Source organism: Culex pipiens, chromosome 3 (assembly GCF_016801865.2).
Source record: "Culex pipiens pallens isolate TS chromosome 3, TS_CPP_V2, whole genome shotgun sequence".
Taxonomy (NCBI): Eukaryota; Metazoa; Arthropoda; class Insecta; order Diptera; family Culicidae; genus Culex; species Culex pipiens.
Window position 1 is genome coordinate 180,821,815 of NC_068939.1, and position 18,081 is coordinate 180,839,895.

The 18,081-nt window shown below is 34.0% G+C and overlaps 1 protein-coding gene across 1 annotated transcript in view; it reads right to left on the reverse strand.

Annotated features, from left to right (window-relative positions):
* Positions 1-18,081, reverse strand: part of LOC120423936 (microtubule-associated protein futsch) — a 163,830-nt gene that overhangs the window by 25,175 nt on the left and 120,574 nt on the right. The window contains exons 3-4 of the mRNA XM_039587920.2: positions 6,459-6,631; positions 2,761-3,142 (exon numbers count right to left, since the gene is read on the reverse strand). Of these exons, the coding sequence (XP_039443854.1) occupies positions 2,761-3,142; positions 6,459-6,631 (555 nt within the window). The remainder of the gene's footprint in view (positions 1-2,760; positions 3,143-6,458; positions 6,632-18,081) is intronic.

Here is an 18,081-nt window from a genome sequence, read left to right on the forward strand (position 1 = left end):
TTCTGTTCCGGTTACGCATTTTAACTCGGTCGGGGGTGGTACATTACGTAGGGTTTGATGTAAGTATAAGCGCCTAACCATTTAAAGTGTGCCTATCAACTTTCATTAAAGCAAAAAACTGTTAAATTTTTAGTTTGAATTCAAAACTAATTGTTATTTACTGTGTATTGTTTTCTCCTGAAATCTTTCCTAGTGTTGAGTCGTGTTTATATGTTGCTATTTCTTTTGTCGCGGTGTTTTGTTACAATTTTTGGTCCTAAGCATGTTATAAAAGTTTACCAAAAGTACAATAGTAATATTTGTGTTAATCCTTTAACCATTCCATAAATTGAGTAAGGACTCAAACCTCACTTGTTTGAAAAAAGGATGAAGATTGAAAGCAATAGACAGTAAAAGAGAGTATATTTTATAAAAATCAAGAATAAATAGTAAGACAATGATGATTGTATTTTAATGAATAAAAATGAGAAACTGGATGGATGAGAATCAAAAGTAAGAAAAATCAAAATCAAATGATGGATATTAAATGGAAGAATCAATGCAGAAGTGAGAATCAGTAGAGCAAAATAAAAATAGGAGACAGGTGGTAGCTGAGAATGAAGAGAAGAGAAAAAACCCCGTTGTGCGATGTTTCAGGTACATCCACAGCAGTTGACTCAACATACTGCGAATCAAAACAATACCGTCTACAATCACAAATTACTTTCCTTTCCCACATTGACGCGCCCCTTTCTTCTAGCCGTCTCGACTCTGACCCGCGGTGGTCAAAGGTTTACGATCCGTTTCCACAGGCCACCAGCTAGGTCATCATGAAAACCAAGCCAACGTGGAGGTAAGAAAATAGGACACTTGCAAGGAACCAGAGCTATACTGTTCTGATCAAGATAATTCGGATGATCTAACAGAACTACGGATGTAGTTAGTTGCGCTCCTTCCAGGATGTTCCTTGTCTGGACGTCAACCGAAGAGCACGCAACAAGATCAGTACCATTGCATGCTCTTAGGTATCAATCCTTGGCCTGCTTGAATATTACTTTTGCGAATTATAAAAAAAATAGTGTTTTCCCTAAAAATACAGTATTTTATGAAAATTTTAATGTTTTAGAAAACAATATTTAATGAAGAGAAAGTGCATACACAATTTCGCTTCGTTTAATACCCATACGGCAAACTATGAAAATTTGAGTACCGTTAACCGGAGTGACTTTGATAGGATTTCAATTTGTTTTTGGAATATTTTCCAACAGGTAAGGATTTTATCAAGGTTATTATTTTTAAAACATGTATCGGGGTAGGCCACACAAAGTCCATGCACTATTTTGGAAAAAAAAGTTTTTTCAATAGTGTTTACAAAAATAGTAACGTTAAAAATTCATAGTTTAAATTCCGGGGTGACATTGATAGTCATAGTTTTTCTTGTTAACATTTTATTTGAGATGTTCAAACTTTATTTGTACGTTAAATGTACCATTACTAAAGTAGCTGAACAAGTTTTTAAGAAAAAAAATCAATGTTTATACCTAGTCAACTAAGTTCATAAGCTTTTTAACAAAATACATATAAATTTCAGGTAAAATTGTTAAAAAGTCGGAATTTTGCCTGAAATTTGTTAAAACTGGTTTTGTTTTTAAAATTATCGATTTATATTGCATTTTATACTAAATTTGAAGCACGAATCAGAAGTTTTCACATTTTAGATGAAATTTGTTTAACTGAAATTGCTTATAAATTTGGAGATTTTTTTAATTGTGTTTCAAAAACACATATTATTTATTATTTACAAATTTATTTAACCTTCTCCTAGTGGAAAATTGTCCAAAGAATCCGAAAATGCATTCCGTTTTACGATTCAAAATCATGTTCATTGAGAAAATCATGACACTTTGAGAAGTTTAAAATAATGACTTTCATCAACATTTTCTTAACTATAGTTAACTAACTTTTTAAACTTTTTAAAATTTTTTGAAAACTTCTTTTTGAGGTACTTTGAACACTTTTCTGCCTCGGTCAGTATGTTTCTAAACAATTCAATACGTATTTTGATTGTACTTTTTATTTTGTGGAAAAATCGCAAACCTATCAAAGTCACCCCGGCTATCAAAGTCACCCCGTTTTACGGTATTCTGGAAAAATTATGGTATTGTGTGCAAAAAAAAGTTTGTGAGACTTAGAAAACATCAATTTTCCTGTTTTTTAACCTTTGCATGGCAATATCTCAGCAACTAAGGGCCGTATCAACAAAGTTCAATAAAACAAAATATAGAGAATTTTCTCAGCTTTTCAAAAATATTTTTTTCAAAGGTGGGCAAACATGGGCACTTATTTAAAAAAATGAATAACTGCGACTATTTTCAAAAAAGTTACCTGAAAATGGCTATAACTTGAAAACGGTGCACTTTATCAAAATTTCACTGAAGTACTTTTTGATTGCAAATTCGATTTTACATCGAAAACTGAAGTTGAAAAATGTTTGCGACCAATATTTCGATTTTTTTTTTAAATCTGAATTGATTCAAAAAATCATAACTCGGTCAAAGATTTTTAGCCCATTCTGGAAATTTATGAAAAGTTAGCATTTGATGTCCTTTAAAACAAATAAAAAAAAAAAAATAAAAAATATTCTTAGTGCAAGCATTGAAAATTTTATATGATATGTTGGATAAGTCAGTTTTAGAAAGATTACAAAAAACGAGTTATCGTACGTTATCGTTGATAAGATTTTCGCTGACCACATCTAGACCACAGAAGCGTCCAACTTACCCAACATGTTGAACCCGTTGATTCCGAACAGCGCGGCGTCGCCCTGCCCGCCCGGGAAGACGTACAGCGTGGGGTGGCTAAAGCGGATGTTGCCGACGACGTCGGAACTCTCCAGCAGCTCGGATATCTCCGTCGGCACGATCATCGACGCCAGGTAGTCCACGAATGCATTCAACTTGTCGCTGCCCGAACTCAGCACGTCCACCGGGTTGAGCCGGACGCGGCAGAGCCGGGCCAATGTCTTGTCCTGGATCGAGACCCAGTTGCCGACGGGGGCGCAGTGCACGTCCATCGTGATGGTGTCCGGGTAGGCGCGCAGCACCCGCTGAACCTCGTGCTCCTGGAACGCCTCGAGGAAGTCCACCACCGAGAAGGTTCCATCCTGTTTGTGGGGTAAACAAGATGTTTAAATTTAGATGACCTTTTTCCTGGCACAAAAATGTGTGTAATCGCATTAATTTCGATAACGAGTTCATTCTTCCGTGCCACTTTTCGTCGGGATTTATTTTATAAAAGAGCGTAAAAAACAGCAGTAACCTCCTATTATTTTAAAAACCCTTCCACATGAATAACTCCACTTGCCGAAAACGTGTAAAGGTCGTCTGTGCAAGGTCCTACACAACATAATCCTTTGCCTCTCGGTCAGCAGAGTACTCCAAGCTCTGAATAGAGATTCAAGGACGTAAATTGCACATCCTCAACCCATTCACGTTACCGCTGTGTGTTGGGTAGGATTAGCAAATAAGTTGTGTGGTGAAGAAAAGGACGAAACTTTGAACACGTTTCGTTCTCTCAAAAGCAGAGCAGCTCAGTAGTATTATATTGTGTGTGTGTGTGTGGGAAAAACACCTTTCGGGCTGACACCTCCTCGGAAGTGATGAAGACCATAATTTGGACGCAAAATCGTACACCGAAACAGCACAGAGAGAAGTGGGTATGACTTTTTGATGGTGTGTTCTTGGCACAAGGAATCACAGATGGAAGGAAGGTTTGCAGGTCTAATCGCAAGGGTATGGTGTGAATCTCAGGAACAATGATAGCACCCACCCTACTCGATGATTTATGGTTCGTCATTTGGGTCCAAACTTGGAAGCACAAGTTTCATTAATCTTGATTGTTGAAAAGTGAGGGACTTTGTATTGGTGGAGAGACATCCACAGAGTGGTGGCATTGTTCCGAAGTGTCTTCTCCAGCAGGACCATTCATTAGGGGTTTTGTCTTGGTTTATTTCAGTCGTACATGTTGGGACGAGCTTTAGAGCAATCCCGATCAGGTGGAAATAACTGGAAAAATTCAAATTCTGTTATTGTCAGAAGATCAGAATTTTCAAAAACCTTTTTCAGAAATTAGATATTTTACATATATATGTTTCATCTTTTGGCCTTAGAAAACGGATCAATAGTTGGTGAGATATCGGCTTTTGAATATTCATATGTTACGTGTTATTTGGACAGGGTGGCCACTCAAGTCGGGAAATCAGAAATGTCTAAAATTCGTCAAAATCTACAAAAAATCTCAAAAAAATCGGAAAAACTCAGAAGTTTGTGAGTTTTTTTTATTAATGCGTGAGAAAACCTCAACATTTTTTCACGCATTCATCAAAAAACCAAGAATAAAAAAAAAATTGGAAAAAAAATGCAACGGCCTCGGAAAATATTTTTCAAAAAGTTTGTTCGGGATTCCCGGTTTTTTGACACAAAATCACAAACTTCTGACTTTTTTCCGATTTATGGATTTTTTTTTCCAATGTAGAAATTTTATGAATTTGTCAGTAATGTAGAAAAAATTTAATTTTCATCTATCAGAAAAACTTGACTATAAAATGAAATCTATAAACTTTTTCAATTTTTAAAATTATCAAAAAAGTTGTAAAAATGATAAAATAAACTCAAGATTTTTTCATTTAGGCCATTACAAATATGTTTATAGAATTTGCAACTTCAAAATTTCGCATAAAATAAGATGTAAAGCATATATTCTAATTAGACTGACTTTGCTAGATAAATGGCTTAAAAATGGCTTAAATTTAAATTGACTGTAAAAATTCAAAAGGAAAATTTGAAAACCATTTTTACATGAATCTTAGATTTTTTTTAAAGGGAAAAAAACTGTAATCATGTTATAAGCTTTTTTTTCTTGATAATAAAATAAACATTCACTGCCCATGTTCGCATAAATGTCCGATATGCAAAAACAGCAAATTGAGAAAAACGCAAGGCATGTTTGACCCACACATAAGGCTACGTTTTTTATGAAAGAGCACACGATTTTGAACCAAACTGCATCAATAACTCAAAAGTGATGAAAATGCATATGGGACATTTATGCGATCAGGGGCAATTCAGTTATTTCAAACTTTTTGCTACTTCCGTTTTCAAACAAAGATATTGGATGGAGATGGGTTTGGTAATTTTCAAAATGGAACGAATCACAAAAAACCTTTTGATTGTTGAGCTTTAGTATAACCCCTAAACTACACTGAAGTGATTTAGAATTTTTGAATCCAAGATGGCGGCCAAAATGGCGGTGATGAAATATTGAAAAATGCATTTTGTAATTTAATAGGCAATCAACCATTCAAGTTTGATTGAAATGGGTTCGCAGAACTCGGATTTGATGTTATAAGTAAGAAATTAAAAAAAAAGAAGAAAAATGTTTCTGTTCGTGATTCGATAATCCGAAGTCTCATACAAACCTTCGGATAATCGAACTTCGGATAATCGAAACTTCGGATAATCGATTCTGGACTGTAATCCAGAAGAGTCATTTTTTCATTTAGAAAAAAAAAATCACTTTCAATTTTGGGTGTTTTTTTTTATTTTACAGGGTTATTTTTTACAATGATGAACAATGATAACGAACGACGAAGCAAAGAGAAAAGAAAAAGTATCTTTTCCAAAACATTTTTTTTTGTGATATCGCGATAACTTGTTATGGTTACAACCCCTTATGTTTGTACATCAATTTCTTTATTATTGTCTAAAACATAACCCTGCAAAGTTTCAAAAAACCCGAAATCTAAAAATGAAAATGTTTTTTCTAAATGAAAAAATTGCCCATCTTAGTTATTGCAGATTCAAAACGGATATCAAATTTCCTTTCTAATGGCATGTTCCAAGATTCTTTACCGTTGAGTAACGAAAAATGACAAAGTTTTAAAACCATTTTTGTAATTTTTTGACGTAAATTACGTTTTTTTTCCTGATTTTTTGTATTTCACCAAATTGGGCGTCCAATTTTACAATTTTTGATATTCACCTAAGAATTGGAGCTGATTAGATTTTAAATTCTTATTCCGAGAGTCATGATTATCTTAAAACTCAGTCAGCTATCTTTTTTTTTTTTTTTTTTAGAAATGACCCCCATTTTGTTATCCCCACCTGCTCGAGTAAAGACTCTGAAGTTGATTGAGCCTGAACTTGACGGAAGTCACGTTTAGCATGTCGACCTTCAAAATGTGACATTCAATCAATTTGCCGGTCCATCGGTTCGATTTCCTGCCACTGGAGGCAATCCTGCGAGATGACAAGGAATAATCCTCGAGACGGGAAATTAATTCTCCCCGCCGTTTTTCGCCACGTGCCGTCAAGAGTGGCTCATCTCCTCCTCGTCGTAGTCTATCTACTCTAGGCTAGGGCAATTTGTAAACGCCGCTAGTCCGGGTCATAAATATATACTAGCTGTAATCGTCTGCTTACCTGCAGCACCCAGGAACCGTTGCCGGCGAAGGTGTACCCGGTGTGGATGATGTGGCGGTGCCGGGTGAAGCTGCTCAACAGGTTCCGTATGCACTGGATGAAGGTGTTGATCTGCGGATGGATCAGAATCTCCGTGACGAGATTCTCGCTCGCGTACTGGATCAACCGTTCGCCTGTATGGGAAAAAAAGTTGGAGAAAGAAGAAAAAAGAAATGTCACGTTAGTGTCAAGTGGCGTGGAAAATCACTCTCTGCGAAAACTCTGTAGACGACACCGTCGACCGACCCTCGTCAAAGCAAGAGTGGAGAACTGCGTCACACGTTCTCGGAAAATCAATAAATAATAACGCCCATGGGAAAGCCACTTTGGGAAATATTTTGGCCGGCTCGAAACGACTCCATCGGCAAGGTCGTCTGTGCGCTGGCAGTCGGTCAGACAGTTATGTAAAAATGTCGCCCCACCCCTTAACATTTATGAATATGCTTTTCTTTTCGGGCACAACCAACGGAAGCGTGCAAAAGAAAAGGCCAAATTCATGCTAGCATCGCATAGCCATAAAAGGTGGCTTCCGAATAGTCCTTCGAAGTCGTAGACAAGTTGCTTCCACTTGGAGTGGACAGTTTGGGTAGTGCTTTTTTCTTTGTAGGGAGATATAAGTTATAAGACTCGTCAATCAAGAAAATTCAACATTATTACCAAACTTCCAAACTTTTAAATGTTCTACCCTTCCAGTCAAAATTATTATTCCTAAATGTTAAATTTACACTCCAAAAAATAGGTACATTTTCAGAATGATGAAAAATATAGCAAAGTTAGATGGAGCGTAACACGGCCTTCAACCCCCCTCCCCCCCTCAACTGCGTTACGTTATAAAAGAACGTTCCTTTGTCACTTGCAATTTATAGTGCGAATGTTCAGTTTGGTGGAAAATGCGCTAGCAAAGTAAACAAATAATTATTGGTTGCCTAGATTTTCAAAATCTTTTTGTCAAAAGAGTGAGAAAAAATTGCTGGCAAAATGGCAAAAGTTAAATTCAACTTTTTTTTGCAGCTTGTTGCATCAACTGCTATTTAAATGCCAATATTATTTTTGTCTAGTCGTTTTCATGTATGATAAAACAGGGTGCTAACTCAAGTCGGGAAAAGCTGGAATTCCAAGCATACTCGCTTGAAAATTCTTTTTTATCTTTTATCAAAACTGTTGGAAAAATTTAATTTTCTGTTCTTTAATATTTAAATGACGAAAATGTCCAAAAATATCCGTAATTTAAAAAAAGCTGGAAGACGTATTTTTTCAGTTTACTGTCCATACTTGATTATCCGAAGGCTCGATTATCCGAAGTTTCGATTATCCAAAGTTCGATTATCTGAAGGTTGGTATGGGACTTCGGATAATCGAATCATTGCTCAGTATTGGGACTTATTGTTTATTTACCCAAATTGTTTTAATCACCTTACATTGTTGAATATACGGAGCAATTCTCTCCGAAATCGGTCTTTTTTCTTCAATTTTAATTTTGTATTTTTTAATCCGGCTGAAACTTTTTTGGTGCCTTCGGAATGCCCAAAGAAGCCATTTTGCATTATTAGTTTGTCCATATAATTTTCCATACAAATTTGGCAGCTGTCCATACAAAAACGATGTATGAGTATTCAAAAATCTGTATCTTTTGAAGGAATATTTTGATCGATTTGGTGTCTTCGGCAAAGTTGTAGGTATGGATACAGACTACACTGGAAAAAAATGATACACGGTAAAAAAAATTTGGTGATTATTTATTTAAATTTTTGTCACTAAAACTTGATTTGCAGAAAAACTCTATTTTTATTTTTTTTATTTTTTGATATGTTTTAGAGGACTTAAAATGCCAACTTTTCAGAAATTTCCAGGTTGTGCAAAAAAATTTTGAGCGCGTTATGAGTTTTTGAATCAATACTGATTTTTTCAAAAAATCGAAATACCGGTCGCAACATTTTTTTCAACTTCATATTTCGATGTAAAATCAAATTTACAATCAATAAGTACTTTAGTGAAATTTTAATAAAGTGCACCGTTTTCAAGTTAAATCCATTTTCAGGTGACTTTTTTGAAAATAGTCGCAGTTTTTCATTTTTTTTTTAATAAGTGCACATGTTTGCCCACTTTTGAAAACAATATTTTTGAAAAGCTGAGAAAATTCTCTATATTTTGCTTTTTTGAATTTTGTTGATACGACCCTTAGTTGCTGAGATATTGCCATGCAAAGGTTTAAAAACAGGAAAATTGATGTTTTCTAAGTCTCACCCAAACAACCCTCCATTTTCTAATGTCGATATCTCAGCAACTAATGGTCCGATTTTCAATGTTAAAATATGAAATATTTGTGAAATTTTCCTATCTTTTCGAAAACAATATTTTCAAAATTTTCAAGTCAATACTAACATTTCAAATGGGCCAAATATTCAATATTAAGCCTTTTTAAAATGTTAGTCTTGGTTTAAAATTTTTGAAATATTTTTTTTTTAAAAATCGGAGAATTTCACGAATGTTTCATATTTTAACATTGAAAATCGGACCATTAATTGCTGAGATATCGACATTAAAAAATGGTGGGTTGTTTGAAAACATCGCTTTTCCTGTTTTTAAACCTTTGCATGTCAATATCTCAGCAACTAAGGGTCGTATCAACAAAGTTCATAAAAGCAAAATATAGAGAATTTTCTCAGCTTTTCAAAAATATTGTTTTCAAAAGTCGGCAAACATGTGCACTATTTTTTTTTAAATGAATAACTGCGACTATTTTCAAAAAAGTCACCTAAATATAGATTTAACTTGAAAACGGTGCACTTTATCAAAATTTCACTAAAGTACTTTTTGATTGCAAATTTAATTTTACATCGAAAAATTAAGATGAAAAAATTTTGCGACCAATATTTCGATTTTTTGAAAAAAACAGTATTGATTCAAAAACTCATAACTCGTTCAAAGATTTTTTGCACAACCTGGAAATTTCTGAAAAGTTGGCATTTTATTTCCTCTAAAACATATTAAAAAAATAAAAAAAAATTAAAAATAGTGTTTTTTTGCAAATCAAGTTTTAGTAATAAAAAGTTAAATAAAAAATCACCAAAATTTTTTTTACCGTGTATCATTTTTTTCCAGTGTAGTCCATATTCATACCTACAACTTTGCCGAAGACACCAAATCGATCAAAAAATTCCTTCAAAAGATACATTTTTGAATTTTCATATATATATTTTTGGGCTTAATTTTTGTGATTGTTTTGTATAGTTTTCTCTTTTTGTCGAAATTATGAGTGCTTCCATGCATCATTCTTTTTTTGTAAATTTGGTGTTAATTCTCACATTTTTTGGGATTTAATTCATATTATTTGATGTTCTGGAAAAGTCAGGAATTCGAAAATGGGATTTGAGTGGCCACCCTGATGATTATTTTTTGTTTGCACTGTTCACAGTAGCTAAGTAATAGATAAACTTCATCGATTAAATCTCTAAATGCGGACGTTTTGTCAAAATAGTTATAGTAAACAAGTTGAACCCGACAAACTTCGTCTTGTCTTTTTTTTCGTTTCTTGACGTTTTTAGCTTGTTTGCTTATTCAGCCTCCTGTGATCAAAATTTGATTTTACGCAACTTTTCCCATACAATCTGCAGATTTTCCGGAATCGGTTCCAGAGTGGCCAAAGTTGTCACTTTTTGACGTAAGAACCTTCCTTGGACTTATACGAACCCAACGCAACAAAGAGCACCCCGATCCGACGCTCCGTATTGAACTGATTCGCGTTCGAAAAAAACTGTCGTTATATATTCAGAAGATAGAAGATTAACCTCTTTTTATTGCGCCAAAATTTTACCTTAAAAAGGTATCCAGTTTTTTACTGTGTTTTTTCCCAATACAACATGTTTTTGTTTCATTACTGGAAATCAAAGCGGAAAATTTATCCATCAAAATAATGAACGTCAAATCGAACCAAGGCAATTTTTACTGCTTTGTCTTCCTCTTCAAAAATTTTTAGTATTTTAATTTGCAAATATTTTGTTAATCTACAAAAAACTCCTCTTTACACAACTCGACATCATTGAAGATGATGTCAGTAAACGCTTTATTTTCATCAAAGTATGATAGATTTGTTCTCCCTGAACACGCTCCAATCGACAGTTTTTGTTAGTTTTCACATATTTCGCTTCTAATAGAATCCTTGTTGGTTCCTAATAGAATCATAAAGCATTGTGTACACATTTTTCATCAATTCAGTCACCCGCCCAGATTCTCAGATCGGAGGACGAACCCTAGCCGATGATGGCCATCACGTCCAAAGGGACCACCACACACACACACACACGCAGGAGCATACCGATTCAGCTGCTGGGGAACGTGTAATGAAGTTATGTCCCAAATCTGCATAGCGCTTTCATGTTGATTTTTTTATGTTTTTTTTGTGCCTGTGTGTTTGAGGACTGGGCAAGGTCAACAAGTCGTTCGTGGGGGGATTGCGTGCTGACAAGGTCCTTCATCGAGGTTCTGTTGCTGCTGGTCGATGCTGGTACACGTGTAATGCAAATGATTTAATCATCTGGTGCGGATGCTTTTTACAGATGGGGAAAGGATGAAAGGACTTTTGAAACTGTTTGCTAAAAGCATTTTATCCTGTTGGGTTTGCAAATTTGTTTGCAAGCTGAACAATATAAAGTTAGCTTCGTTAGTCCGCAGTTTCAAACTGAAAAATGGCTTAAAATCGTCCAAGTGGCATCATCAATTTAAAAGCTTCCTATTTTTGCAATCTTTGCATGTCACCCCGTCACGGTTGATTAGCTTTTTGATACATTGCCAAGCAGATTTTCGCTCTCCCGAGGGGTTCCCGAGCTGATTTGCATCCACGATGCGGTTGGGAGTCGAACTCGCGCTGGTGCAACCTCAATTCTCTGCCTCTTGGCTGGCAGCAAGGATGAAACCGCCGCGTACGATGACGTTATTATGGCATGTTTTTGACGCATTTCCGGTCCCGCCGGAGTTGAGAAAAGCCAAAAGTAGAATGCATTTAAGTTGCATTTAAGAACATTCGAAAGAAACTAAAATCTTCAAAAAAATATGAAAATATGCTACAAAAACAAATTGAAAAAAAAAAAAAAAACGATATCGAACATTTTCTTGGTCTTCTTGGTCATTCACTGCACTGTTATTTTGATGTATTTTTCAAAAAGTTTTAACTTTAATTTAGTTTTAATTTCAATATTGACAGACACAGCAAAAATAAGTAGTAATACTGCTGCGTGTAAAATAAATTTTGCATTATTTTATGAAATTCTATGTAATATTACACCCTGAAATATGTAGCTCATCAGTATGGGAAACCTAATTGACGGGCTTATCTTTAAGGTTACATTAATTTTGTACGATTTGCAAAACATAGCATCCTTTCAGGAAGATGAGCAATGTTCGCACCGAGCAACACAATCCTGTCACATTCTAATTAATGCTGCCTCCGTACAAGACAAAATAAGACGTTTTGCATGCATAATACATCGTCCTCGTTTTCTGCGCCAAGGTTACCACCGGCCCTATCTAGTTAGACACGAGAAAGCTGCTGGTCCATGTTTAAGCCTAATGCTGTGCCTTTTAGACGCTCCCGCTTCTCTTAACGGCGCACCGACCGAGATGGAGTCCCAAATTTATGTCGGAACGAGAACACCTTTTGCCCACCCACCTCCGCGCTCACATCTAAATTAAATTTGTGGCTTCATTAGGGAAAACGTGCCAAATGATGGCGCGCGCGACCGCCTTTTGAATTCTTGGCGAAGAAGGTAAATTTGAGGCAAATTTATATTCCATCAAGAATGGAGCTCTCCTTTATGGTGCCGCTTGAAAGACCAGCGAATTTCCGCCCAAGATTTTAGTCTTTTTTTTGTGTGCCCTTATCGCGAGCTCGCTCGGTTGAAGCCTTTTATGAACTTGTTCAAGTGAGAAAGCACGGTTACTCTTTGCAGAAAGGGGCACTTCATTCAGACTGTGCAAAAAAGGTGAACCAGCTCCAGTTAATATAGCCACCTGATCACGTTCTTTCGCTTGCTTCCTACGCTGACTTTTTTTTCTTCTTTCTAGTAAAGTGCCTTTATTGATACCTCAGCCGTGCTGGAAACGTTCAAATATTGACAAAAGTGCCTTTGCAGCACCCTTTGGGGATTGCAGTTGGAGCAGTTCTGAATAAGGAGGAAATGTCGAAGGGTGCATTATATTGGAGGAAAGTGCATGGTTTATGCACACCACACCACCTTTGCAATGCAGCACTCAGTCAGTGTGCCAAAAACAGAACAGAGATGTTAATCCGGGTGTACACGTATCGCGTACATGCCTGCCAACGGGGACACGTGTGCCAATTTGGGTGGTGCTTCAGGAAAATTGAGATCTTAAGATTGGTTTCCTGGTTGAACCAGCTCGTGTGTTTTTTTTTTTCAAATGTTATGTTGACTCAAATTTTTTTTTGTTTTATTTATGACTATTTGAATTTCATATTGGTTTTTGTTGATTTTTGAAGCCTTTGATTGAACATATTTTTTCCAAAAACTGTACGTATTTTTTCGATCTGTTGTCCAATTTCTAATAATTTAAAAAGCGTTGGATTTTTACAGTGAAACGTTTGTTTCTTAGCTTGAATGTTATTTGCCGTCAAGATATGTGTCAAGCTTCAAAACAGTATCGAGTACAAGTACAAGATTTCGTTACAAGTCCGAAAAAGTTCAACTTTTCAGCACTCAAATCGATGCTGAATAATTCTTCCAATTCTCCCCAATTTCCGAAATAGTAGTTTTTGCAATTCCGTCGTGAAACTACTTACTTTTCCTGTCATTCTTGAACGACGAAATAGCCTACTTTTCTGTACCAAAAATAACAGTATCGAATAGCAACACTTTTCAAAATAAATGCTGAAAAGTTCTACTTTTCAGCACTGAAATGGGTGCTGAAAAGTTGAACTTTTCAGCACTTGTTTTGAAAAGTAACACTTTTCAACATTTTTTTGATTTAAACGATTTACTGACAAATAAATTGGAAATACGACTTAAAATTTCACCCAATGGGTGTTTTTCGAAATTGCAAAAAATGTTGTATGGTACTCGTTGCAAAACTGGATTTTTTCAGCACTCGTCGTATTTATCCAACTCGGTGAACCTCGTTGGATAAATGTACAACTCGTGCTGAAAAAAATCCTCTTTTTGCAACTTGTTGCATAAACTACTATTATGCAACAAGTTGCAAAAAGAAGATTTTTTTAGCACGAGTCGTTCATTTTTCCAACGAGGTTTACCGAGTGCTGAAAAAAAAACAAGTTTTGCAACGAGTTCCTTACATTTTTTTTTGCAATTCCGAAAAATTCTTTTTTAATGGAACTTTTTGTTAAACATCCATGTGTTAAGTAAATTCACCGTTCAAAACAAAATATATTTCAAAATTGCATTTTTCGATACTAGTGCTGAAAAGTTCAACTTTTCAGCACCCATTTCAGCACTTTTCATCTCTGGTATTGAAAGGTATTAATTTTCCATTCTGTTATTTTTGGTAAAGTAGGCCTTTTCGTTCGAGAATGTCAGAAAAAGCAAGTAGTTTCACGGCACGGCAACAAAAATGTTTTTTTTTTTGCAATTCCGTCGTGAAACATCCTACTTTTCCTGTCATTCTCGAATGACGAAACAGCCTACTTTTCTCTACTAAAAATAATAGAATCGAATAGAAACACAATTCAAAACAAAGGCTGAAAAATTCTACTTTTCAGCTCAGAATTTTTTAAAGACATTTTCTGATCGATTTGGTGTCTTCCGCAAAGTTGTAATATTTTTGATGACCATTCAGAGAAATAGGCTCTCGCAATTTTGTTGCCGATTTTCAAATAAGCTTTTGTTTTACAAAAAATAGTTATGACCAATTTTTTCCGTGTTCAGAAGGTCATTTTGAGCAACTTTTGTTCTACGAATAAATATATTTATCTAGTTTAATGTTTTTCTTGTTTCTTTTTTAGTTTTTTTAATTCGCATTTTAATTTTATTTTGTAAATGTTCATTTGTGAAATTTTTTTTTTCTTATTTTTACTGGCACTTGTTAAAGTTTTAGCCTGTTTTTCTTTATCATTTTTGTTACTGTTGAATGATACAATTTTCACTTTAATTGTAACAAAATGCGACACTACAAAAAATACTGTATGCTTTTTTAAATTAGATTATTTATAGTAAATGTAAGTAAAAACATAGCAAATGCTGACTTCTTAAAAAATCCAGGCATTGTCAAAGTCACATTAAACAAACATCCAAACTTATTTTTTTTTTAAATTAAGAGTTCTTCTTTGTTATGCTTTTTGAAGATCAGAAAATAGTTGAAAATAGATTTTTGGCAAATTTTTAGGTCGAAGCCGGTTGGTTTGTAGATAAAATCGAATTTGCAATCGAAACTTTACATTTGATTTTTAATATAATGCATCAATTTCAAGTTTAAGAGGCAGTATTTGTAGATTCTGCTCGGTTTGTTCTAGAGGTCGTATCGAGGTGCTCCGATTTGGATGAAACTTTCAGGGTTTGTTTGTCTATACATGAGATGAACTCATGCCAAATATGAGCCCTCTACGACAAAGGGAAGTGGGGTAAAACGGGCATTGAAGTTTAAGGTCCAAAAAACATGAAAAATCTTAAAATTGCTCGCATTTCCGTAAAACTTCATCAATTCCAACTCTCTTAGATGCAGTCGAATGAACTTTTGAAGCCCTTCAAAATGAGCTATAGACATCCAGGATTGGTTTGACTTTTTCTCATAGCTTTTGCAAATTACTGTTAAAAATTGATTTTTTTAAAACCTTAATAACTTTAGGCAACAGCCTCCAACACCCATACTCCCATAGGTCAAAAGTTAGGGAATTTCATGGACTATAAGCCTACGGTATTAACTTTTTGGCCAATCGCAGTTTTTCTCATAGTTTTACGATTTTACTAGAACAAACATTTTACAACGTTAGTTTTTGCCCTGTAGGCCAAGAAGACAGCACTTTTTGGTCTCAATTTTGTCATATTCGGAATCCTCGGACAATTTCACGTAAGTTAGAAGTATTGGAGTTGTAATTTTGATTTAAAAAATAATTAAATAAAACACTTTTGAAAAAAGAAATAGATCTTATTTACCCTATGATTAGGCTTAGTGATTTTTCACGCTCAAAAATTGCAAATTTCACGGAGACCTTTATTTCAAAACCCCAAATTTCACGGAAATTTCGCGGAACGTGAAAATTGTTAAAGTATCTCTGAAAATTTTATGTTTCAATTACAGAAACTACTTTTTAAGCATGATCACACATAAAATGTTTCAATAAACTTTAAAAAAAATCTTCACTAAATTTAAACGTAACACCAAAAAAACATTTCCTAGTTTCCAAAAAAGCTTCCACGGGGTTACTGGAAGGGCACAATATATATTTTATTTTGAAACAAAATGTAGAGCATTAATTAAATTTCGACTTATATAGTAAAAAAGTTTTCCCTTATTCAACAAATTCAACAATCTTTTCCAACCAAAATTATTAAAATAACTTGAATTGTCTGCGACATTTTGCCCAGTAATAATATTTTTTAGGGCTTTCGTCTCTATTCTCTAAAGCTAAATTAAAAATTAATAGGTAAAAATAATTTAATCTGTAACGAAACCATCAAAACGTTATTATTTTGAGAATAGCAAAAAAAAAACAAAAAAAAATATTTTTTTCAACTTCCATGGGGACGGTATCGTGAAAATTTAACAGAACTCTGAAATGTTATTAAAAAATGGGATTTTAAAGATAAAAAAACTATTCATTTTTCAGCTTGAATCTTTTAATTTCTTTTAAACTTTTACCTTTTGAATAAAATAGAAGTCAAGAAAAACGAAATCATTCTTTTGATAACTTGATGATTCCGAGAATATGTTTTTTACTTTTACTGCTTTTTGATAACATCATTAAAGTATTCGCAGCATTCACTTCTCAGTAAATGTTGTAACAATTTATGTTAATTAATGTTTTGCTAACAATTCTTCAAATAGTTAGTATCACACTTTTCAATTTAAAACTTTAAAATTTAACTAAAAAGTCTCTATGGATGAAATATCTATTATTTTGTTATATCAAAGAATTGACTTGAGAAAATTGATAAATTTCACGGGATTTCACGGAAATCTTCAAATTTCACGAATTTCACGCTGTCCGCGAAATCGTGAAAATTCACTAACCCTACCTATGATCAATACGTCAAATGCTGTATCAAGTAGGCGAAAACTTGTTTTACCCCTAATCCGACAAAATGCTAAATAATATTTTAATTAATTCTAAATGGCATTTTTTCCAATCAAATTCAAAATTCCAACACCTCAATCTAATGTAAATTTTTTTGAGGATTCCGAATATGTCAAAATTGAGACCAAAAAGTGCCATAGGGCCTACAGGGCAAAAAATAACGTTGTAAAATGTTTGTTCTAGAAAAATCGTTAAACTATGAGAAAAACTGCGATTGGCCAAAAAGTTAATACCGTAGGCTTATAGTCCATGAAATTCCCTAACTTTTGACCTATGGGAGTATGGGTGTTGGAGGCTGTTGCCAAAAGTTATTAAGGTTTTAAAAAAATCAATTTTTAACAGTAATTTGCAAAAGCTATGAGAAAAAGTCAAACCAATCCTGGATGTCTATAGCTCATTTTGAAGGGCTTCAAAAGTTCATTCGACTGCATCTAAGAGAGTTGGAATTGATGAAGTTTTACGGAAATGCGAGCAATTTTAAGATTTTTCATGTTTTTTGGACCTTAAACTTCAATGCCCGTTTTACCCCACTTCCCTTTGTCGTAGAGGGCTCATATTTGGCATGAGTTCATCTCATGTATAGACAAACAAACCCTGAAAGTTTCATCCAAATCGGAGCACCTCGATACGACCTGTTTCACATCGGTGAAAAACTCGCTCTTAAGCCATTTAAGCCTTATTTATTGTTAAAAGTAGAAGTATTTTTTTTAATTTGGTGATTTTTTTTTCGAAAAACTGAGAAAAATCTCTAAGTTTTGTTTTTGCAATTAGTTGTTGTGATACAGTCTTGATAAGATTGAAAATTGATACAATAAGGTTTCTCAAAGTGTCAACAATTCAGACTATGTGTTTTCAAAAGATGATAGCTGGACTTCTATAAGTCAGATTTTCAAAGTTTAAAAATGAAACATTTGCGAAAATAAATTTCAAAATTTCACATACATTTCATTTTTTTTATTGTTTTTTTTTTCATTGTAAAACGTTTTAAAGCTTTTTGAAATATCATTAATTTACCCATAAATATTGTTTTTTTAAAAGAAATTTGGTGTCCATATTTCTCTTCTCTCAAAAGTTTTTTTTATGTTGGTTTTGAGACAAATAATACCTATGCAAACATTTTTCAAAGTTTTGATAAAAAATATTAAATAACAATTGCCTTATAAAATAATAATAATAAACACGGTTTTTGGGAATTTTACTCTTTGTAAAAAAGTTATTTAAAAGGGTGATTTTTTAAGAGTGCAAATATTTTTTTATAATAAACGCAAAAATAAACACAAAAAGAAGATATCCAAAAACGTACATTCTTGAGAGTTGTTTGTCATG